The sequence below is a fragment of the Caretta caretta genome, chromosome 14, assembly GCF_965140235.1.
Source record: "Caretta caretta isolate rCarCar2 chromosome 14, rCarCar1.hap1, whole genome shotgun sequence".
Lineage (NCBI taxonomy): Eukaryota > Metazoa > Chordata > Testudines > Cheloniidae > Caretta > Caretta caretta.
In genome coordinates this window covers 7,370,450-7,394,791 of record NC_134219.1, presented here as the reverse complement: position 1 = coordinate 7,394,791, position 24,342 = coordinate 7,370,450, and the positions used below count along the sequence as shown (strand labels likewise).

Below are 24,342 nucleotides of genomic sequence, written 5' to 3'. Positions count from 1 at the left end.
TGTAATTGCTCATCTTTAGAGATCCACCATCACAGTTATCTTTTCAATGTAAAGCCTGGGCGAAACTCACTGAAATCCATTAATGCAGCTACCTAATAAATATGCTAAGAGTTGTAAGTGGGTACTTCTAAGGGCATGTCTACATTACAAAGTTAAGTCGACTTAAATTAAGTCGAAAATTCATCCGCCGCAGTAATTAAGTCGGTTGGGTGTGTCCACACCCCATACATTGTATTGGTGGAGTGCATCCTCACTAGCGGCACTTGCATTGATGCCCAGAGCATTACACTGTGGGTAGCTATTCCACAGTTCAACTAGCCAAATGGGGTTTTGGGATGGGCTTGCAATGCCGCATGAGACCAAATCATTGTCATGGGGAGAGGGTGGGACCATGGCTTCGACCTCCCTCGATGCAGTTTCCTCCCTTCCTCTCTCCCATGATATCAATGGCAAACAACCCATGTTTTTTCACACCTTTTTTTGAAAGTCTGGCTTAGGCACATGTATTTCATAGCCCCAGGAGCATGGACCTCGCTCAGCTGTGCATTCTTGTTGTGAGCATTACAAACACCTCGTGCCTTATCCGGCAGTATTTCCAGAGCTGAGACAGGAGCTGCCGCTCAGAACATTGCAATGTTATTCATGCAGCCCTGATGCAAGCCATAGAGCAAAACAGTGCCAGGTTGCTGCTGATAGCCACACAGCAGCTGAACATGGTGGAGCACCATATCTGATCCCAGGAAACAAGCGCTGACTGGTGCGATTTCATCGTTATGCAGCTATGGGATAATGAGCAGTGGCTCCTGAACTTTTGAATGTGGAAGGGCACTTTCCAGGAACTTAGTGCAATGCTTTCCTCAGCCCTGAAGCACAGCAGCACTAAAATGAGAATTGCTTTGACAGTGGAGAAGCAACGTTCAGGACATAGTGGATGGTTTTGCTGCGATGGGGTGCCCTAATTGCGGTGGGACAATAGATGGCACGCATGTCCCTATCTTGGCACCAGACTGCCTTGCCAAAGAATACATAAACTGAAAGGGATATTTTTCAGTGGTGTTGTAAGCACTGGTGAATCACAGGGGGCCTTTCACCGACATGGCATGGTCAGGAAAGGTGCACGCATTTTTAGGAACATAGATTGGTTCAGAAAGCTGCAATCATGGACTTTTATTTCCAGATTGCAAAATAACCATTGATGATGTTAAAATGCCAGTAGTGATGCTGGGAGATCCAGCCTGCCCCTTGCTCCCATGGCTCATGAAGCTGTACACCAGCCACCTGGACAGTAGTAAGGAGCGGTTCAACAATAGGCTGAGCAAGTGCAGAATGGTGATGGAATATGACTTTGGACGTTTAAAGGATCGCTGAAGCAGTTTGCTTACTGGACCTGGAAGCAGTATCCCCATTGCTATCGCTGCCTGCTGTGTGCTCCATAGTAACTATGAGGCAAAGGGAGAGAAGTTTCTGCACAGGTGGGGCATGGAAGTGGATAAGCTGGCAGCTAATTTTGAGCCGCCAGATAGCAGGGCAATAAGAAGAGCTCAGCAAGGAGCGCTGCATCTCTGGGAGGCTTTGAAACCCGTTCTAGTAATGAGCCACAGTAATGTTCGCTGCTTATCTGCATTGTGCTTTCCCATACCATCTCCTCAATTGCATCAGTTTTCCTGTATCTCCCTGTTCCCCTCCCTCTACCCGAATGCTAGGAATAAACAAACAGTATTTCATTCTTGAAAATTTGACTTTTATTGCACAAACATGAAAAAACTGAAAGAACAGGAAAATAATTTAACCTTGGGTAAACAGTGTGATAAAACTGGGAGGGGAGAAACCAGGTCAGCTTGTTTGTGAAAGCACAGAAGTCTTACCCATCAAAGGTCTTTGAATGGCCACCTTTTGTTCTTAGTACACTCCCCCAGTGTTGAGTGGAGGGGATACTGCACCTTCCTCCCCACCCGCTTCTTAGAATGTTTGGGGGAGGGGGATTGGGACCCGGTCAATATTTGCAGGCCATTGTGCAGGGGCTGCAGGGGAGTGTAGCCTCAAGCTGTTTTTCTGAAGCTCAACCAGATGCCTCAACATGTCTGACTGGTCCTTCATAATCCACAGCATCTCATCCTGCGTGGCACACTCCTGCTCCTGGGATGCTCTCCATATCCAGTTTTTCCGACCATGAAATCCTCTTGGCTCTGAGCTCTGTATCAGCTGTCCTGGAGGCATTCATTATCTCATTGAACATGTCATCATGCATTCTCCTTTTCTGTCTTTTAATCTGGGAAAGCCTCTCTGCTGGTGTGGAGGATGTTCTGAAGGCATGGAAAGCACAAGGCAACCATTGTCAGTGCATTCTCTGGGTCTGGTACAAGGTTGCTATTTAAAAGTCACTCCCCTTATTACACTCAAGTGCAAGCCAGAACCTAATCAGAACCAGTAGCTATTCAGGTGTTCCAGCCATGGTGAGTATGGCCCAGTGGTATGGGCGACAAGTCTTGTGCTGCAACTTGTGGGAACCCTTGTTGGGAGTGCAGGTGGACAATTCCTTCTCCCCTCAGCAACATAGATGTTGCTTTCAGACCAGGGACCATGTTAAGCCTCCCAAATTGTGGTCTTTGTGCAAGGCAGCTCTTGGGGATGGGGGTTGTGGCCACAAGAGAACACAGGAAGCCCACCCCTCTTTCCCTTAATGCTGCTGGTAGCAGTCACCCTAGGCTTTCAGATTCTGAGATGAACTCCTGTTTCTGCCACTCAAACCACTGGCATGTTAGGGAAACTGTGATTGAGGGACCTGGAAATCACCATGGGTGGGGGATCACATGCTCTATTGTTTGCGGTACAAGCAGTTGTAATGAAAACGTCCCCTGTCTTCCCAGGTCACCCTATCTGTAGCTGAGGAGGCAAGGGAGCAGATGCTGCAACCATGTGGGTACAGATCTGGTCCTTATGCTGCTATGCTGTGTACTGAACTGATGCCAGCAGAGTTAATACTGGAGTGGCATGGGAAAGTGTTCTACTGTGCTGGAAGAAATAAGGCAGAAACCTTCTGCAAAGGATTGCTGAGTACCTCCATGAAAAGGTGTCCTGGAGATCTCAATGGAGGATTCCCAGGCCATCCCTGTCACATACCAGGGGGCGCCTTCTTCGTAGCTGGAGTGGCCTCTGGGAAGCAGATACCTACTGCACTTCACTTTTTCTTCATACTAAACATAAAATATAAGAGCATGTAACCACTATAATTCGATTGGAATTCAGAAGCAGAATGTTGGTCAGAGAACGTGAAACCAGGATAAGAGAGTCAGACAGGGACTTCCTGAATGGCCCTACCACTAGGTGCTGAAATAGTCACTTGCCTCCCCGCCCCTTTTAAAGCTTTTGTCCAGTAGCATATAAGGCTTATTTTCATTGAGCTACTGTTTCCAAACCGAGTCATCTTCCTAAAGTTCATGCTTGGAAACTCCCATAGACAAACATTTCTAGGAAGCTTCAGAAAGTCTTTCTTCCGCTAGCACATCCCTTGCCTCCTTCTCAGCTAAACAACACCTTAAAGGATATACTGATGAGCCCTCAATTTCCACCTCTTGGGAACAGCTCTGTCATTTTTCTTAGTGACATGGAGTTGAACTCCTTCAAATCAGTGAGTTTTTGAGACATAGAAAAAGACTATTGCATCTAGTTCCCACTTTGTGCCATCCTCTTTAAAATTCCATTCTCTCATCCATTTATATTGTTCCTTCTCAGTCACCTGGATCGGCAATGTCTATGGAAATTTGTAAAAATATGAATATAGAAAAGTTGTAGCTCAGAGCAATTTACTTGGCTTTCAAGGCTTTCCTTCCTCACCTAATGGAAAAGTGGTCCACGTGTTGATGGACAATACCACTGTGACATGTTGCATTTCATCAACAGGGTGGGGGATGTGGTTTATTGTCTTGTCAGGAAGCAATTTAACTTCTGAAGAAGCTTGCCACATTTATTGCTGTCCATCATCCAGGGGGCAAACAGGGTAGAGAGTCCCAGAGGGGGACCTTGGTCTGTGAAGACTTGAGGTCTCCTCTTCTCGCAGAGACACAAGATTCCCCAGTGAAATGGGAGCTGACCCTTTTAGCCTTTCTCCACTTTGGAGATGAGCTGCAAGTTGTGACAAAACTAAAATTTCTTCTTATAAATTCTTAATATTAAATTCCAAAGTCCTATTTCTTTTTAACTGTGCCTCTGTGATGCTGTGAGGAAGGCAAAAAGGCCCACTAGGCCTGTGCCAATTTGGTCCAATGGGAAAAAGTTCCTTCTGATCACAGGACAGGCAATCGATGAGACCCACAGGATCCTGAAAATATGGCTCCTAAACTATGACAACAGGGAGGGAGGGCAGGGTAAGGCAGCTAAAGGGGGAAAGAAGCCTCCAAATACCAGGAAAGGGTTTAAAGCGAGGGCCAGTCAGCTCCTGGCTGACCAACAAGAGGTGGAGAGCTCATAGAATCAAAGAAAATTAGGGTTGGAAGAGACCTCAGGAGGGCATCTAGTCCAACTCCCGGCTCAAAGCAGGACCAACTCCAACTAAATCATCCCAGCAGGGCCTTGAAAACCTCCAAGGATGGAGATTCCACCACCTCCCTAGGTTACCACCCTCCTAGTGAAATAGGTTTTCCTAATATGCAACCTAGACCTCCTCCACTGCAACTTGAGACCATTGCTCCTTGTTTTGTCATCTGCCACCACTGAGAATAGCCTAGCTCCATCCTCTTTGGAACCCCGCCTTCAGGTAGTTGAAGTCTGCTATCAAATCCCCCCTCTCTCATCTCTTCTGCAGACTAAATAAGCCCAGTTCCCTCAGCCTCTCCTCATAAATCATGTGCACCAGCCCCCTAATACTTTTTGTTGCCCTTCACTGGACTCTCTCCAATTTGTCCACATCCTTACTGTAGTGTGGGGGCCCAAAACTGGATGCAGTACCCCAGATGTGGCCTCACCAGTGCTGAATGGAGGGGAATAATCACTTCCCTTGATCTGCTGGCAGTGCTCCTGTTAATGCAGCCCAATATGCCTTTAGCCACCTTGGCAACAAGGGCACACTGTTGACTCATATCCAGCTTCTCGTCCACTGTAATCCCCAGGTCCTTTTCTGCCGATCTGCCACTTAGCAGTTGGACCCCAGCCTATAGTAGTGCATGGGACCCTATCCCTACCCTCCAGCGTATCTACCTCTCCCCGCAACTTTGTGTCATCTGCGAACTTGCTGAGGGTGCAATCCATTCCATCATCTAGATCATTAATGTAGACGTTGAACGAAACTGGCCCCAGGACTGACCCCTGGGACACTCCCCTTGATACCTGGCTGTCAACTAGACATCGAGTTGTTGATCACTACCCATTGAGCCCGACGATCTAGCTAGCTCTCTGTCCACTTTATAGTCCATTCATCCAATCCATACTTCCTTAACTTGCTGGCAAGAGTACTGTGGGAGACCATATCAAAAGCTTTGCTAAAGTCAAATGGCCCATATAGCTGGCTTAGCTGGTGGGCTGGGAGAATCTGGGCTTGGAGTACTGTACGTACTATTACTTAATCTTCTGGAAGTGTAGGTCTGTACAGGCAATACACAAAGAAAGAGGCAGCTTCTTTAGAGCCTTTGGTTATAGATTTTGAGTATGTAGAAGGAACTATACGTTTGGGGGTGGTAGTTTTTATAACCATGCCTCAAATGTTCAGCTCCATGGGGGAGTATGTGTGTGGAAGCAATAGTTGCTGCTTTTGAGAGGGTACTAATTTTGTCATTAAGGATAGTCCCCACCCACAAGTGTGGAATTATACAGGCAGTGTATTGGAACACCAGCAGTTACTGGGGGTAACCTTTCTTTGCTCAGTCTAGCAGTGGTAGACAATCCTCCAAGAAAAGAAGCAGTAGGCAACTAACCTTCGTCTAGATGTGTTCTAACACACTTGGAGAAGAAAAGAGTTCATTCGAATTCCACATAAATTCTTAAAATCCTCCGGGGAACACATTGTGTATTGTTAAAATACTAAAAGGCAGGTAATTTGAAAGTCAAGTGTGAACTGTATTTATTGTACACTACACAGTTTATAAAGTAAATATTAGCAAAAATCAACAAGTCCCTTTCAAAGAAGTATCTTGTACTTTTGTCATCAAGATGAGACATTAAAGAAAATTGATAGTTTGAATGAGCTAAAGGGCAATGTCAAATACACTTTATTGTGTCATTAATGAATGTTGAATTGAAAAATTAGCATTCAAACCTTGTCATAGGCAACAGTAAATACGGAGAAAAATGGACACAGTCTGTCATCAGGATTGAATTTAAGAACCATCAAAAGCAGACAGATCTTGCTGAGCAGCTCCTGATTTAATAATTAAACAAGGTAGAGTTCAAGGCATGGCTTAAGATGAAAGACTAGACTGTCACTGAAAATTAGTTTCTCTTTTTTTGTTATTTTAGACTTTTTTTCATTTTTCATGGCGTTTCATATCATCAGGAGTGCCATTTATTGTGAACAAGTGAATTGGCTGAATGATATAACTCTTGTCAATGTTATAATACAAGTGTTTGTTTTAGTGGGGGAAACATTTATTTATTGGAAAAAAATATATACTTTAGTGCAGATAGCAATGGTTATGAAGTGTGTGTGTGATTTAGCATCAATTATAAAACCTGAAGCAACAATGGATTACTAGCTATGGAAGCATTTTATGAAAGCTTTATGTAAAGGAGTTCTTGGCATTAGTTTTATTACATAAGTAGCCATTTCGCTCATATTTTCAGCCATCTCTGCCATAGACCTTAGTTTACCATTATCCATAGCAGTTGTCCTGTGGTAAGTGTATATGTAGGAGGATATTTGGGAAAAAGAGAAGGGGCTGGGAATGTGTGCACACTGTGCAAGTGATTAGTTGAAAGATGAGTTAATGGTCTAAATCATCAAAATCAGTGGAGTCATTCTGGACTTACATCTGTGCAACTCAGAGAAGAATGTTTGGGGGAGGAGTTTGGGGGTATGTAATATGAGTCAGCCAACTTGAGGTCCTGAAGAGTGAGGTCTTCTTCTAGAAGCTGAATATCACCTGTGTAATACAACCAGCCACTTCAAAGAGTTGAAAGCATAGTGTTGCTCCTTAAATTCTTCCCCCCAGAACTCTCATGCTGTATATTTTACTAGACTGTGACTATTTATGGTAAAAGGCCCTTCATAGTTGCATCTCATAATTTGTGATATTTCGTAGTAAGAAATACGCTGTGCTGCTAAAAGGCATCTTCACCTCCTAACATTTTAAATAATATTTTGGGTGAATATTGATGCTTAATCTTGACTGAGTTTTTTTTTTATTAATTTTTGTTAAGATCCAGAGGAACTCACAGTCCCTACCCTGAGGAGTTTATAGTGTAAATTAAATGGATAATTCAAAATGCATTGAGAGACCCAGAGGAAGGCTCTGATTTAGAGCTTTTATGTCTTCTTTTTAAACATTTGGGTGATAGCATTTTCTACAATGACATGGTTTAGTGTTTGTCATGTTAAAAATGTTTTGAGGATAGACAGGTTTCATAAGTGAGAATGCAAGGAGAAAGAGGGAATTCCTTAGGAATGGGTGACAGTAATTTCAAATTATAAATCTGTAGAAAAAACTAAGGAGGGCCAAAACAAGTTAATAGTTTGGAAGATCCTTAATGATTCTTGATTGGAAATTGAGTGTGAAATCCACCATGGGGTATAATATGAATACCCATGGTGATTAGATTAGTGCACAAATCTAGATTGTGAAAGCAATCAAAATTGATTGGATGGAGTTTAATATAGTCTTCTGCTTAAAGGGCCAAATTCTGAGCTCTGATGTAGCTGCTTCTTTGACAACTGTTTTAGGTCCTGATCTTGCATTAGACTCCCTATGCGCAGCCTCAAGATGCAACATCCGTGTAGTCCAGGAGCTCTAGTGACCCATACTGTATCCAACAGCTGCTGGATTATGGGGGAATGCCCACAGTACATTGAACAGTTTATCAGCCACAGTAGAGGATTCAGGAATATTCTTAAATGTGCTCTTCATTAAGGTGCATATTGGCCAAAATACAGACTAGATGAAGGAAAGCCGCTCTTATTAATACTACATGTACATAATAAAAAGTGCCAACTGTTTTCATGCAATTTATAAAAGATATTACCCTGATTTGAAACTACTACTGTATCTGTTCTAAAACTTACAGTCATCAATGCAGATTTTCCATGTTCATTGTAACATAGTTTCATTGCATGCTACAAGCTTCTTAGGGGATTGGCTTTGTTCTGCCCCACTTGACATCTTAAGTTATCTTTGAAGGCACTGTTCTCATTGGCAATTAAGTTGATAACTTTTTTCTTGCCAAATTTCCCCCAGCTGGCAAAGTGGGATATCCTCCTTATTTTATCATATAGTTCAATCTATTGGGTACAGGATGTCTGAAAGCTGCTTTTTGTCAAAAACAAGATAGTAATCTCCACTAGCTACATGACAAATCCTGTAACTTAAAAGTAAAATATACTTGACTTTCTTTGTTGTCTAAACAAACCAGACCCTGCAGCTGGCTTTGCATTGATGGAAAGAGTCTTTTTAAAATGCAATACAAGTGTATGGTTAAGTTTGGTGTGTTTTAGACTGTTTTGCAAAGCTTGAGTAATGCTATTCTGATTGCATGAGTGTGTCAGAAATGTCTCCAGGTATATTTAAATATACTACAAAACTTGAATGGAGTTGACAGATGTTTGAGTTTTTACTTTCCTTTAACAGAGGGTGAAAATATTCTTCCACTTCCTCTCCCTTCCCCCACCTCCAAACCTTTGTTAATATAAAAATAACTTTGATTTGAACATCCTGAAAAGGCAGCTGTGTCTTATTTTCCCACCTCTGCCTTCTCAGGAATTCTATTCTCATTTCCTTATACACTAAGGTTACTTTAGGAAAGAATGGAGAAGAGAAAAAATATATATTCTTTGGAATTCTCAGATATTTTTATTTTAAATGCTGAATGTCATGAAATTGTGTTTAACACAAAAATATTCAGTGTACATTTATAATTTATTGAAAAGGGATTCATTATAAGGAGAGGTAAACATAGAGGGAAGCAGGCAGCGAATTTGGAATGCCTTTGTTCTAGGGCAGATCCTGATTGCTGCGTCCCCTGGAGCCAGGGTGTGTGTCTCTCTGTGCTTCCAATTTCCCATTTTTTAAATGGGGATAATACCACCTACCTCATGGGGTGATGATTGTATTTGTGAATGGTATTTGTTAATATTTGTAAATTGATATGAAGACTTACTAAAAATGTGTCAAGCATTATTGAATATTGTAATATGTATATCATAACCAGTCCTCTTAATAGCCCCCTTATGCCGCACTTATCAGTATATCTCAAAGTATGTCATACGCATATGTGAGCACACTCAGATATACAAAGAAACAGTATTTTATGTATGGAAAATGTCTTTTATCAGCTGCTATATCATGTTGTTTTTGCAATCTCTTGGATGTGACACTAAAAGAGACTGACTGCAAATAATGAACAACTCCTGAATTCTTCAATTCTTTGGTCTCTCAGTATATTTATTGGGAACAGGCATTAGCCATGATTTCATTTTAGTAACTGAATAAGTATTTTATTACAGTAAACATTTGGTGCCAATATAATGTACAAATTAAATGAATTGGATTCCATAACAACACAATAAAGGCTTTATCTGACCAACTGACTTGTTTGTTTTTGAAAGGGACTACAAATAAAGAAAATATATATATGTTTACTGGTATTAGTCTTGCAAGTTTTTTGGGAGGGGCTTGGTTTTACATGCAGGCTATATTGTCGTTGATCATAGTGGTGTTTGTTTCTGACAGGTATGAAATAGCTCAAGATACATTATCCTTAATAGAAATTTTTTCTTTAAACTGTTTGTTTTGCTTCATATTATAAAAACTTTAATCTATAGAAATCTAGTGCAAGTATTGTTCCAGTTTGGGTCTGGGGGCAGAGGTTACACTTTACTTTGTTTGAAACATGTATATTTTGAAAGCTTTGATACATTATAGAATTTACTGTCCTGATTGATGACAGCTTTGCTTTTATAACTCTTGTTTCTCTGGACCACCAGAGAACCACAGTTGCTCTAGGCTGTTGAATAACAACAGGGGTGTGCACTAATTTATTCTTAACAATGACCTATTCTTTTAGAACCAGGTGGTCAAAGAACTGGAGGCCCGTGTCCAGCAGCTGACTGTAGAGGCTGAAAATAGTAATTTACAGCGTCAGAAATTATCTCAAGAAAAGACTGATCTAGAGCAATGCTACCAAGCAGTATGCACTGAACTGCAAGAGATGAAATCAAGGTAATTAATAAAATAGAGTTTAAACCAAAGCAATTCCAAAACTAAACATCACTCTCTGTCTACAAGAAAACCAGTGCTCAGTAATTCAGCCTTTGGAAATTGTCATGAAAATTTAGCGACCCAGGTGCAAAAACCACTGTTCGATACTCGCCAAGATGATGATCATGAAAAAAACAAATATATTTTACATTGTACAATTTTATTTTACACTTTATCAATTGAGAGGACTAGGTGGGTAAGTAGAATTTTGCAGAAGCTTGAAAAATTACATAAAGCAAAATTACATAAAGCTTCAAAAATTACATAAAGCAAATAAAGTGCCAAAATTTCCATTTTATTTTTCCTTTATTAATACTTGTAGATGTAACTCCTTTCAGAAAGAGAAGGATCGCATTATACAAGATTATGAACAGAATATTCAACAACAACAAAACAAATATGATATTGACATAAGTTTTATGAAACAGGAACATGCTCTCTCTGCAGCTAAGGTATGTTTACAGACTTACAACCTCCCAGGAATAATGGGTATAAAAATGCTTGCCTGTCAATTATGTACATAAGAGGACAAATTTTCAAAATGGTCTGTAAGGCTTCAATCGTGCAAATATTAAGACACGTGAATAACTTTACTCAAAGGAGCTACTCACTTTCTTGATGGCTTGGGGGGTCTGTCTGTAGAACTTATGAAATTTGGTTGATATTGTGAAGTTGTGCTATGAAATTGCTGTATTTTTTGAATGCCTCAATATGTAAGTGGATTCCACCCCTTCATGTATGACCATGTCACATCCTCCTAGACCATATACAGTGCAGGGTTGTTAGAACTCAGTGACCTCTCTTCAGATGAAAACAACTTGGAACACTGGGTGGACTCAAGCTTAGGAAAACTGGTTTTATCCTACCCCTCTGCAGGGAGGTGGAAAAATAGGAGCAATGGAAAATAACCAAAGTATAGAACAAAGAAAGCCAGGTGTTGGAAAGGAGGCATATAAAGAGAGGAAGAGCACAGCTAAGAGGAGAGAAGGCAAGCTGGGGAAGAAGACTTCATGAAGGAGAAGTAATGCAGTGTGGGGGCCTGTATGAGGGAGTACATCCTGCCTGCCTGCCTTTGTGAGCCCAGATGGCCTCCAGGGACTCCCAAGGGAACTAACAAAGGGCATTGTGGGTTAGGATATGTATTGTTTTGTATGCGATCTGTACTCTTGTGCATTATATAACTACACAAAAGAGAAGTAATATGCAAGACTTCTGTGCAAGATGTCTCTGTGTGTAATATACTTCAAAATTGCCACATTCCTCCTGAGAGAGTTAAATGGTAAACCATTTAGCTGAGCTCTCGTTTTGGATGTATGAATGTAAGGTTTTAGGTGCTGAAAAACTTGGACATGCAAATTTTGACACAAAGCTTAGAGAGTTGGATGAGGCCACTTTGGAAATTTGTTACCAAAAGAGTTATAAAGAAAAATATTTTTCTTCAGGTACACATTAAAATATTGTCCTGTTTTTATTCATGAAACATTTTGTTGCATACATCTTTGAAATAATCAGCCTTTTAATAACCTTTTAAATAATCAGCACAAAAATGTACGAAAATAGTTTTTTATAAGTAGCCTTTGTGATCGGTTATCTAGCCTATATCATATTCACATCAAATATATATTATAAAAAATAGCGAATTTCAAAAACTGTAGAGTATTCTAAACTATTGACACCTTAGAGACTAACCAATTTATTTGAGCATAAGCTTTCGTGAGCTATAGCTCACTTCATCGGATGCATAAAGTGGAAAATACAGTGAGGAGATTTATATGCACCCAGATCATGAAAAAATGAGTGTTTATCACTCTGAAACCTAAACTATTGATTAACCTAGAGCAAACATGACGTCCAGATTTTGGTCTGAAATACTGGAATGCTAAGATCTATGATAAGGAAATGCTAAATGACTGTCTCCATTTTATTTTCAAATTTCTTTCTTGAATCAGCAGCCTGTTTGTTTTGTTTTTTATTTTTGTTTTATAATTTTGGACTATAGTCCCATCTGCACTTTTAAGGACAAATAGAAATGAACTACATATGACTTGTGTTGAAAAAGATTGTCTTTTCCAAATTTATCTTTTTTCTACTTTTTTAATGCAACTTTGAAAAGGGAAAGAGTAAGTTATTTCTATAGCGCAAATAAAGACTACAAGACAAACGTTCACTTTTCTATTAAATCCCTACAGGCATCTGATGTGATTGAAGAATTAGAACAGAGGGTGTCTGAATTAAAACAACAGTTACAAGAATCAGAACATCAAAGGCAGCAACAGCTGAGGGTGAGCCCTGAATTTTTCACTCAGGAAAAATGAAGAGTCCTTTTTAATTGTTCCTAAGATTTGTATGAATAGAATGCCAAACTAAGATATATTTTGGAGTTCTTGGAAATCAGAGGAGCCAATCCCTCTACACTTAACAGAGTAGAACTTGTTCTTATTCTTTTGGCTATTTGTCTTGTTTTCCTGTGTGTTGAACTGATATAAAAATGTGTATCAATGGATTATAGAGAAATACAAAGTTGAAAGAAATCCCTGTCTCTGTCTTTAATAGCAGTATCTGTTTGTAAAAGTTAGCATAAACTTGTTGAACTGTAACAATTGTGAAACAATTCAGTTACATTTTCTATCTTCTCATAGATACTCAGACTATTGCTTCCCTGCACCTACAGTGCATCCCTGTTGGAGCCCTGGGTATCTCCTTTTCCCCACATATCATCATGTTCTACCCTTACTTGGGGAAGAGTAGTCATTTTGATGGCACAGGATGACTATGTACTACTGTCTTTGGAAACTTTCAACATTTTTATCTGATAGGGTGAATTGTTGTAAAGCAAGGAGAAAGCACTCTTTCTCCCCTCTTGCACTCATCAAGGTCTAACTTCATTGCCTCCCATCTTATTTTAGTCTGGGAAGCTAGGGACTAAGGGCTTGTCTACACAAATACTTACTGTTTAGCAAGCCAGTGTGTAAATCTTCAGCATATTAGGTTGCTGTGCTCTAAATGGCCATGTGGACAAGCCCTGAGACCTGTAGCTGAACCTGTGTCGTCTTCCTGGTAGTCTGGAGACACCCCATGCTAATCAAGTATTAGTAATAATGCTGTGTAATTTTTTGAACTAAAATAAAACATCTTAAAATTGTTCGTAGATTAATGTTTAATTATGAAATAAAGTTGGACACTTTGGTTGATATAGACCATACTGCGCTCTAGTAAAATGTCCAGATTTTGTCTAGGTAAGGGCTGCTTTTGAATTATAATAATCTGTTTAAAGTAGTAGTGATTCCTTATTAAAAATAATTTCCTCAATTTGCAGGATCAAGAACACAAATTTCAACAGGAAAAACTTCATTTAGAGCGGATTCATGAAAAAAAGGTAAAGTTTGAAGGAAAAATGAAAATGTTATGTGTACTTGCAGATGTCTTAGGCAGCAGCTAATGATTTAAATCCACAAATCCATAAAAAGGTGAATATTGGGCAGAAAGGGGGTATGTAACTGATGAAACCTAAAAGCTTGTCTAGTAATAAGCAGCTTTTAAACAAGGTTTAAGCTGTTAAAATGTTTTCCAGAAGTATAATGTCTGTGGTTTGAAACATATTAATGCCTGGTATTTAATTCACTTAGGGTGAAATTCACCCCAGTGAAGAGGATGCAGACAGGGCCCTATTAGGTACTACTTTTGTTCTTACTGTGATTTTTCACTCTCTGCTATTGCTTTAGTAGAAGAGAGAGGGAGTTTGAAATTGCTATTGATATTTTATCATTTTTCCCAACAAATACTTACTGTACATTTTACCTGTACCCATACATATGCTCTATCATCTTCCAGAGGTAGTGTTTTGGGAGCAGAAATTAAAAAAAAAAGAAAGTGCTTAATACTTATAGAGCATATTTAATCTTGCAGCACTTTGCCAATATGTACAAATTTTTGTACTTAAATATCAAAGGTGCTGACATGAAACAATCATTCATTGCAAGAGTTAATTATTCCACATGACTTTGTTTTTTAAGTGACTTTTCTTTAAGTGTTTGGCTATTGTAGTGATTAATAACAGAATGTATGTATAAACGTGTACTTCCATGACTTCCATGGCTTATTTTTTAAGCATTAGTGGCAAACTCATACTGTGAATGAATTGAAAAACAGCTACAAATGAACTACTCTTCATTTACTTATAACAAAAGGAACAGTGGATCTAAATGATGCATTGTTTGCTAGATCATCCGATGAAGTGAGCTGTAGCTCACGAAAGCTTATGCTCAAATAAATTTGTTAGTCTCTAAGGTGCCACAAGTACTCCTTTTCTTTTTGTGAATACGGACTAACACGGCTGCTACTCTGAAACCTATAGTGACACTAGGGCTTATCTTCACAGCCCTACAATTCAGTACAGAGGTGCGAATTGCAGTGTGCAGTAGCATGTTGTGTTGTAACTGCAATGTGCAGACCCTGTGGGGATGTGACTAAAACATACCTTGTTTGTGTTAACATAGTCCTAAAAGGTGCTCCCCCTTTTAGGAGTACATTAATGCAAAATAGATACTTTTTAATTCACACCTAGTTTGCGTTAAGCTAGTCCTAATGCCCCTGTAGTCCAGACTGTGGGACTATGTAGGGGACTGTTGCCCCCTTACTAACATTCAGTGGGGGTGTTTTAGTTGCTAGCTCCCAGTACTAAAAAGGGGGAACGGTTGATGGGGAATCAGGAACCTGAGACTGACAGCCCCCAGGAACAATGGGGAGAGGCCAGTGCTCCAGGTCAGCCTGAATGACAGGGCGGGCAGGCTAATCAGAAAGTCAGGAGGCCAGGGAGGTCCCGTTCTTCGTGTGAGCTGGAATTGCCTGGGTCAGACAGAGTGGGGCCGAGCTAAGGAGAAAGCAGGGGCCCAAGCTGAGCTGTGGAGCAGAGCTGTGCCAGATCCAGAGGGACCAGAAAAGCAGCCCAGAGAGAGCAGACCGTGTCCTGGGAGCAGAGCTGCAGCCCCAAAGCCAGAGGCACAGCCCAGAGAGAGCAGACTTGCCCTGGGAGGAGAGCTGCAGCAACCAGAGCCAGAGGGGCCAGAAAAGCAGCCCAGGAAGCAGGTCAGTGCTGGGAGCAGAGTCACAGAAGCAGCCTGCAGAACATACCTGTCCTGAAGCTGAGCTGCAGCAACCAGAGGCAGAGGGGCCAAAGAAGCAGCCCAGGGAGCTGGAGGCAGAGCAGCAGCAATAGTGCAGAGACAGAGTGGTGCAGCTGGGGCAGGAGCAGTCTGGAGCTGGGTGCGGTGAGCAGCGGGGGAGACCAAGGGGGACCCTGGGCAGCGGGCCCAGCACAGGGAGATGCCTCAGCCAAGCGGCTCTGCAGGCCAGGCTTGGATCCTAACCCTGACAGGGCGGGGGTGACACTGGGAAGAAGGGTCCTAACACTTAGAGCCTGAGAGCGTGTGGCCACCACCAGAACAAGTGTCCAACTCACAGCATCCCTACAGCACAGCCAGGCCCTGAGAAGGCCTGGGACTTACAAGGAACAGACTGTGAACTGCCCTGACGTTCCAGAGACACTGTTTGTGATGTTCCCTGCCACAGAGCGGGGTGATGTGTTTCCTTTAACCTTTCCCATTTTTCCTTATCCTTTTTAAAATTAATTGTTGATTAAATAACTTGCATTTGCTTTAAATTGTATGTAATGGTCAGTGGGTCAGAGAGATTCCCAGTGCAGAGAGAGTACCCCGGAGTGGGGACACCCTAGCCCCTGTCCTAGGTGACCACAGCAGGGTTGGGGGTCGAGCCCCCCAGGAATCCTGGGCCCATCCTTGTTGGGGTTACGAGGACTCTGCCAGACAGGAGAGTGGAAGGGGAGTCCTCAAGGGCAGGGAGGCCACTGGGTAAAGGAAGTGGGAGTGAGGACTCAAATCCTTTCACTAGCTCACTTCACTGGGGTAGTATAGAAGCCAGGAAGGTTCCCCAGAATAGCGGGACTATTCCCCCGCTTACATAGACATGCCCAAAATTCAAATCCTGTCTTGCATCACAAGTGGAAATGTTTCAGTGTTATTCTAGACTCTATTTGCATGTGCAAAAACCCCATAATTCAGTCTGGTAAAGTTAGCTCATCAAGAAAGACCCAAGAATTTAATAATGAGAATGTTGAAGGTCAAAATCGAGGTGGGTTGGCATAATTTGGACAGTATCTGGCTACAGAATATTTATGCTGGAATTACAAGTCTTTGGCTGCACCGGATAATTCCTTCCAGTAGGGGAGAGTGAGAGTCTGAGAGTGATAAACAAGATTTCATTGTGAGAGGAGTAGCCATGTTGGATCTATATTTTTTCTCTGTGTAACCTAATCTAGAGATTCCATCCTGACTGAGTATGCTCAAACCTCTTGTAGTGCTAACTAGACTGGTCATGCATTATCCCCACAGAGTGACTGAGCACGCTCAATCCACTCTCAGCTCCTGTGTGTGACAGAACAGGACTATGCCATCCCTAAAAGGTGACTGAGCATATTGCTCAGGGCTACAGCGGCAAAGCTGAACTTTTCCTGTAAGGGATAGGTCTGGGCACCAGAACTGAGAGCGAGGAGTCTGTCTCTTCTGTGCTCTTATTCCCCCTGCAAGGCAGTATGGAGGAGAAAGTTGTATGATTCAAATTCAGAGGGTACAAGACCTGGATTTAGGGCATTGTGTGGGAGGGCTAAGGGAAAAGATTGGAACATGGAGCCTGGGGGAGGGGGGAAAGTTAAGACTGGCATTGGAGGCTGGCAGGGAGACAGAGATTGGGAGCTGGGGATGGAGACTGGGACTGGCAAGGCAATGTGTGGGAGCTAGGGAGAGAAAAGACTGGGGAACCGGAGAGCCAGTGGTTTGGGAGAAACAGGTTGGATGAGGAGCTAAGGGGGACACTGGGACTAGGAACCGATAGAGTGGGAGAAGAGGAGAGAAGGAGCTGGGATGTCAGGGAGAACTGGTACTGGCTGGGCAAAGAGACTGGGTTAAGGAACCTGGAGGTGTGGGGTGAGAAGATGACACAGAGATTGGATGAAAAGCCTGTGGAGGGAGATGGGGAAAGGGACTGTGGGCAGGGGGAGAGCCAGAATGGAGAAGTCAGGGAGGGAACTGGGACTGGCTGGACATGAAGAAACTGGAAACAAGGAGTGGGTTGGGGAGGACTGGCGATAGCAAATGGGAGAGGAGGAGATGGGGACGGGGGGCTTGCAGGGGTGGACTAAGACTTGCTGAGCAAATAGACTGGCAGTTGGATCAAAAGCCTGAACAATGGAGACTGAGCCTGGCTAGGTGAGGAGAATGGGAGTAGGACGAGGAGCCAGTGGAGTAATATGGACTGGGACTGGTTAGAGGGGATGGGGCAGAAGGGATCAGGCTTAGGAGGAAAGGGTAGATGAGCCTGTAATGGAGCCCAAGTTCCCTGAGTCTCAGCATTCCACTGTTGTCAGCAAATATGTCTGGAAACCCACTGGCAAAGTGTCTCATCCCAGGCAACCTTAATTCTAAGGAATGGAGCTGGAAGAGGCTCCACATGGCCTGGGCTCCAGATAAAATCCCTAGAGCTAGGAGATATGGCCCAATCAGCACCACTCTCCCACAACTGGCCAGTGGGTGCCAGAAGACTCCAAGAGGGTGGGAAGAGCTTCAATGAGTGTGTTTCTCTCTCTCTCGCTGTGGGGCTGGCCCTCTTCACCGCTGGCCCTATCAAGTTCCCCCGCCTGTTGTGGCGGGTGGGTGGTGTTACTAGAACGGCCTAACTTTTGAATGCGTGACTTTGCAAAATTAATAATATATTAATGAAGTTATTTACATGTAATAAACGAGTCTTATTTTTAAATGGCACACACAATTTTCTTTTAAAATTATTAATGATTACTAAAACAATTGTCATTGCTACAAGAAAAATTCAAATCTAAACTGATGTAGAACCAGGTCAAAATATATGTGTGCACATATACATATATATACACATTTGAGTTGGAATTATTACTTCCTATCATGTTCATATTTTTTACTGTCTCTTCAGTTCAGCTTTCTTTTGTCTTTCTATCTCTGTGATATCTCTTGAGAGCTTCAGGTCAAGAACAACTATTGTCATCCCATCCCTTAGAGAATATGCCCTTTGACTCCTGAAATAGATACAATAAAGCTTATTTCAGGATGGATTATACAACTGTGTGATGATAAACAACATGGGTAAAACTTTTTTGTTTTGATAGAGATCAGTACAGGTGTTCACATGTTCAGAAGCCTTAATGTAACTGTGTACTGTGAAAATCTTTGAGATGAGACAAAAAAATACATGTGAACCATGTTATTTACATATGCCCATAAAATAGAGGGCAGATTCGGCTATAAAATTCTAAAAACAATAGCCTGTTTTTGAGTAAAGGAAGCATGCATTATCAGGTATAATCTGTTGGCTTAAATACATAACCACTATCTAATAACCTTTATTGATCTATGGTGACTATTCCCTGTTAAGATCCTTGAACATCAAACAAATAATAGGTAATAAACCTAAATGTCACTGTTTGATTAAGGATACTAATCTACTAAATCAGGAACCGGTTAGGCTAAATGGTTTTACAAGTAAAGGAAACACCTGCTTTTTACAAATAATCTGCTTGTATTCCAAACAGGCAGCTAAGTGTAGTAACTGTGATACAATATTATCAAGAGCAGTTCTTGAGACAGCTGTTATACATATATAATATGCTAGGACAGTAAATACTGACTTCCGATCACCCTAATGGAAAATCCTTCTGTCTCTGAGAATGTTCCAAACCAGCTAAATACTCAGACTTCCACACAGTTAGCTTCTGTACTGAAACTTTCTATTAGTGAGTCTTTTTAACTGTGTTTTTCCTTTCTTGTTTTTCATCTGAGATATCAGTATGCTGTGTTGGAGAGTGTCAGTTGCATCTTGTTACAGACATTCAAGGTCATTGATACTAACACAGATTCTTGCCTAGATATTTTCTAGAGATATGATTTCTGATCATATTGTGCAAATACTTTTGCAATATGTAATCAGCTAAAATGTACTGGATTCCTGTGGTTCATATTGTAGACGTTTATAGGGTGTGGGGGTTTATTGAATTTTCTTTTTTTCCCCGTGAGGCTTCTGTTGAACTTCAGAGGTGCTTTGTGGAATCAGAGCTGTGACTTCCCATCATTTGTACATGTTCACAACACTTTTTAGTTGATGGCACATGTATTGCTTCTAAATGTTCTCAATGCCACTCTAGACTTCTGTACTTCATAAACCAAATTTTATTTGTTTGCTCCATCTGTTCTTTTTCTCTCTCTGATGTAATTTCATCACACTCATTACTTTGAAATTAACAAATATTTAATGCCCACTTTATCCTAATATCAATTCTTACATACCATCAATAAATATAATAATTTATGCAGAACCATGCAATCTCTTCAATTAGGTATGCATAAAATTGTGCACCTATTTCCTGAGCCTCTGAGAATATTCATATGAATCAAACATCATGCTGCAAATAATTGGGTGCTAGAAGAACAGCCCCTAAATTTACTACGATCTTTGTCACAAGGATCTCTACACTATTACCTCAGCAGTGCTAAAAAAAACAAAAAACAAAAAAAATCCAAACCAAAACCTTGACACCTAACCTGCCTTAGGCAAAAACCAATGTGAACAGATGTGCTTTGTACCATGCCTGGAAGGTTGACAAACACTGAAACTCACTTCCCCCTATTGGTCCAACAGAATCAGAGTAAAGAACCCTCCATGGATTAAAATTTGCTACTAGCCACCTGACACTAAAAGGTAGGGCATGTTAGAAAAAGCCTAGGAGCTCAGAAATGGTTTACAGGGAGAGAGGTGATCTCAGATAGCTAGGATCTATACCATGTAAGGACTTAAAAGAACAAAATTGTCAGCTTGGTTGCTCCCAGAAGTCAGTAATCTTTTTAAAAAATCATTATTATTTACTACTTGTATTATAATAGCACCCAAAATGTGCTGGGTGCTGTGCAAACATTTAAAGCAGTCCTTGCTTCAAAGAGTTTATAATCTAAATAGATTTAAAAAAAGAGAAAAAAGACGAAATTAGAAGAAATGGGGCCTGTAAGATAGAGTAAGCATGTGTGTCTGTACACATCTTTTGGAATCTGTACATGTGACAGGAGGAAAGGTGTGTGTGTGTGTGTGTGTGTGTGTGTGTGTGTAAAAGTATATACATATATTGGCTGACTGAGGGAGTTATATTTATGTTAAAGATTCTGTAAACTGTAATGGGTGTGCATTTGTTTGGGTGTTTCGGTGAGATGCACAGTTCACATATGCTGCAAAATTACAGTACCCAAGAATTTCAAAATGAGAACAGATTAATAAACCTTGACTTATCTTGTGCTTGTTGAAGAATGTGGCTGAGAGTATATGCAGTCTTTCTCACATGCTTGTTGAATCACTCTCACTTTTTATTTCAATGAGGGTGAAGAATTCTAGAGTAGTGCAGTTCTCTTCTTCCTCTGTGTCTTTTCTTTCCCCGGGGCAACTGCTCTTGGATGCCATAGTATCTGAATGTATGTTATACTGTGGCCAGTATGCTTAAGTAACTTTGTTAACCCATTTAATCATATTTTAAAAAAATGCTTTGTGAAAAAATCATCTTTATAAAAATCCATTGTAAGTTTAAATTCAAAACAAGTCAATGAGTAGGAACTTCTGTCTAGGCTATTAGGCAAAGATATGGTTCAGACAAATCTCTCTCTCTTATTATCTACCCTTTATTTCATGATCTCTCAGTATCCTCATATGGCAATTGATACTGAAGAAAAAACTAGTTCTTTTTAATACAGTTACTGTATTTTTAACACTAGAAGTTTAACATTCTTTGGACAGGAAGAAAAATCACACTAGTAGAGAAGGTTATATTCTGATAGTTTCAGCCTGCTGCTAATTTTGTCCCCAAACTTTGTTTGAACTATGGAAACATCACGTTACATATGTTGATTATATTTCAACAACTTCTTATCTAAACCTATATGAAACTAATTTGTTGAGTTCAAAATTGAAATAATGTTTAATCATTCTGTTGATCACATGCTGTAGTAGCTAAAATGTAAATTTTTTCTTTGAAATGATAGATTCATGGCTTCCAAAATGACCTTGATAAAGAGAGAGAGGATGCTCAAAAGAAAATTCGCAAACTGGAAGAGGCTTTGAAGTAAGTGAGACGTGATAAAGAATAATTTTTTTCTTTAAATGTCTCTGTTTTTATTCAAATTCAGTAAGTAGACCATATGCTTTGTGTTTTATAACAACACTCCTATAGTTTAGTTTGGGTCAGCTTTCCATTATAAAACCTTATTTTTAGGGTTTTATTAGTCAGCTGTAAAAATTAAAAAAAAAAAAAATCAGTTCATCTGGTTTTAAGTGATAGGAATGTAACAAAATAGAACTTAGTGGTTTCAGATGCTCTATTCCCCTTAAGTAACTCAAACCAGCTTCAGTTTAGAACTGACATGTTTGCAGTCCATATTCCTTACTGAAGATTAGTTGTTGTGGACATTTATTAGGGGGATCAGGTTACAATTGAAATGTTCATGTATTGTTGTTGTTTATTTGTATTGTGGTAGTTCCTAAAGTTCCTAAGTACTGTACAAACAGGATTCAGTGGTTAAGATGCTAGCTTGAGACTCGGAAGACGTGGGTTCAATTCCCTGTACCATTACAGATTTCCTTTGTGACCTTGAGCAAGTCACCTAGTTTCTGTGCCTCAGTTCCCCATCTGTAAAATGGGGGTAATAGTACCCCCCACGGTATTTCCTTACGCTTCAGATCTCTTGTGAGTATAAATATATTAATGATTGGGAAGTGCTCAGATATTGCAGTGAGGGGCATTATATAAGTATATAAGATTGAAAGATATAAAAAAGAGACAGTTCCTGTCCCAAAGAGATTACAATCTAAGTATAAAATGAAAGACAACAGGTGGATACAACAAATAGACTCGGGGAGTTTGAGGAACAATACCAATCTGCATGATAGCAGCCGTCATGACACACACCTTCTGTTCCGTTGTTGAGTTTGTAGTAGGCATTATGATAGAGGAGAGTTGGAAGGAGGGATTTGAAGAAGGAAAATGTGGTACCTTTGCACATTTCTATATGGAGCTCCTCTCATTCAAAAGGGGGAATCATGGGAGAAAGTGTGAAGGTGCCTGTTGAAAAATTTTACAAATTGGTGGGCAAGGTAGGCATCAGTTGCACAGTGGGTCCAGGGATTGACATCTTGATACTGTATAAGATATTATAAGTAGGGCAGGGATATGCCATGAAATCCTTAAAATGAAGACAGATCATATGTGTTAGATATGGTGGAGGATGGAGAGCCAGTAGAGGGTTAGTCAAAGCAATGGCCCAGGAAAATAATCTGTGCAGCACCATTTTGGAAGGATGTAAGTGGTCAAGATGGAATTTGTCACGGCCAGAGAGAAGGAGGTTGCAGTAGTCAAGATGATGAGGACCTGGATGAGAATTTTAGCTGTATGGACTAAGAATAAAGACCAGATCTTAGAGGTGTTATGCAGGAAGAAGGCACAGGTTAACTTATCCGTTTTATTTCACTAAAAAGTGACTACTGGAAATGCACACTAACATTATTTTCAGGAAAGAATCATAAGAAATTGTATCACTTAGATTTAAAAAGGCTGATTCGGATCTAAGATGCTGTATTTGAGCTCATTTTGTGTGTCATATTGCATCTAGTAAGTGATTTTCCAGGATTTGTCCCTTGTATCTGAAGGCAGAATCTGGGTTTAAAACCTACATTTCAATTGTTTTGACATAATACATCTGGTATGACAGCTTTTCACACTCTAAGTAGCCCATTGTGTCAATGATTAATGAACAAAGTAGACTACCTCATTTAATGTGGAGTAAACCTTTTGTAGTGTCTGATCTAAAGTGTAGTATCTGAGTCTAAGCACAGGGGGCCAAAATTAAAGTCAGAGGCCTAGATTCTAATCTTTGATGTGTACTTTGAAATGCTATGTGTCTTGAAAATTCACTGCCATGCTAATTCAGTCGTGAATTTTTCAAGCTATGTGAAGAGACATGCTGTACATCTGAGTTTAGATTTTAATGTGGGCGACGATTTTTCCAAATTGAGCTATTTAATTGGCTGTTTAAATCTGATAACTGGATTCTCAAATCAACACTTAGGTGTAATAAAAGAGCTATTTATGTTCTTAAGTGGTCATTGGAACATTCCAGCATATTGAGACATCCACTTTTGAAAATGTTGACATGTAATGTTAATTTAGGGCCAGTCATTCTTAATAGTGTTGAGTAGTACCTTAATCTGTAAATAATCCTATTGATTTAAAAGAGAAAGAACTGGATAAATTTGAAATCTTTCATTGCAAAGCATGCTCAGTTTTGCTTCAGAATGAGATGGACAGAGACTGTATCTGATGCATTCTATTGGACTGAAGCAAAGATCTCCTTCATACTTCTCTACTAGTTACATTATTTTTATTGGTGATCAGAAAAATCAGATTAGGCCAGTATCCTTCTGAGTACTCTAGATTTGACAGGCAGGGGATGGTATTGAGATCTTCTGGAGCAGTCATGAGAAAGCCCCCATATCATTTTATATATATAATTTATATTGACACCCATAGATCCCCAGTTGGGACTGGAGATCCATTGTTTTGGACTTGTACAAACATAGATAAGAGACAGTCCCTGCTCCAGAGAGTTTACAATCTAAATCATCATATAACAGTGTCACCTGACCTCCTAACGCACAGTTCTTCTTCAAGTGACTATACATGTGCATTCCAGTCTTGGTGTTGGTGAGCCCAGCACAGGGTCATTGAAAACTTTTTCCCTCAGCTGTATCCATTTGGTGGCTCAAGCTCCCATTGCTGCCGTGCATCACTGCATGAAGGTGTAAAGGGCAAAGCCTC

General features: G+C 40.5%; 1 protein-coding gene across 7 annotated transcripts in view; it reads left to right on the top strand.

The window, feature by feature from the left end:
• The window catches only part of CEP112 (centrosomal protein 112), a 361,941-nt gene that overhangs the window by 80,265 nt on the left and 257,334 nt on the right, over nucleotides 1–24,342 (top strand). For all 7 annotated transcript variants that reach the window (XR_007352397.2, XM_048817467.2, XM_048817466.2 and 4 more), the window contains 5 exons: nucleotides 10,204–10,358; nucleotides 10,720–10,849; nucleotides 12,587–12,679; nucleotides 13,714–13,773; nucleotides 21,515–21,594. Coding sequence is in view for 6 of the 7 variants with exons in the window: in XM_048817467.2 (XP_048673424.2) it covers nucleotides 10,204–10,358; nucleotides 10,720–10,849; nucleotides 12,587–12,679; nucleotides 13,714–13,773; nucleotides 21,515–21,594 (518 nt within the window). In the remaining variant the exon portion in view is untranslated. The remainder of the gene's footprint in view (nucleotides 1–10,203; nucleotides 10,359–10,719; nucleotides 10,850–12,586; nucleotides 12,680–13,713; nucleotides 13,774–21,514; nucleotides 21,595–24,342) is intronic.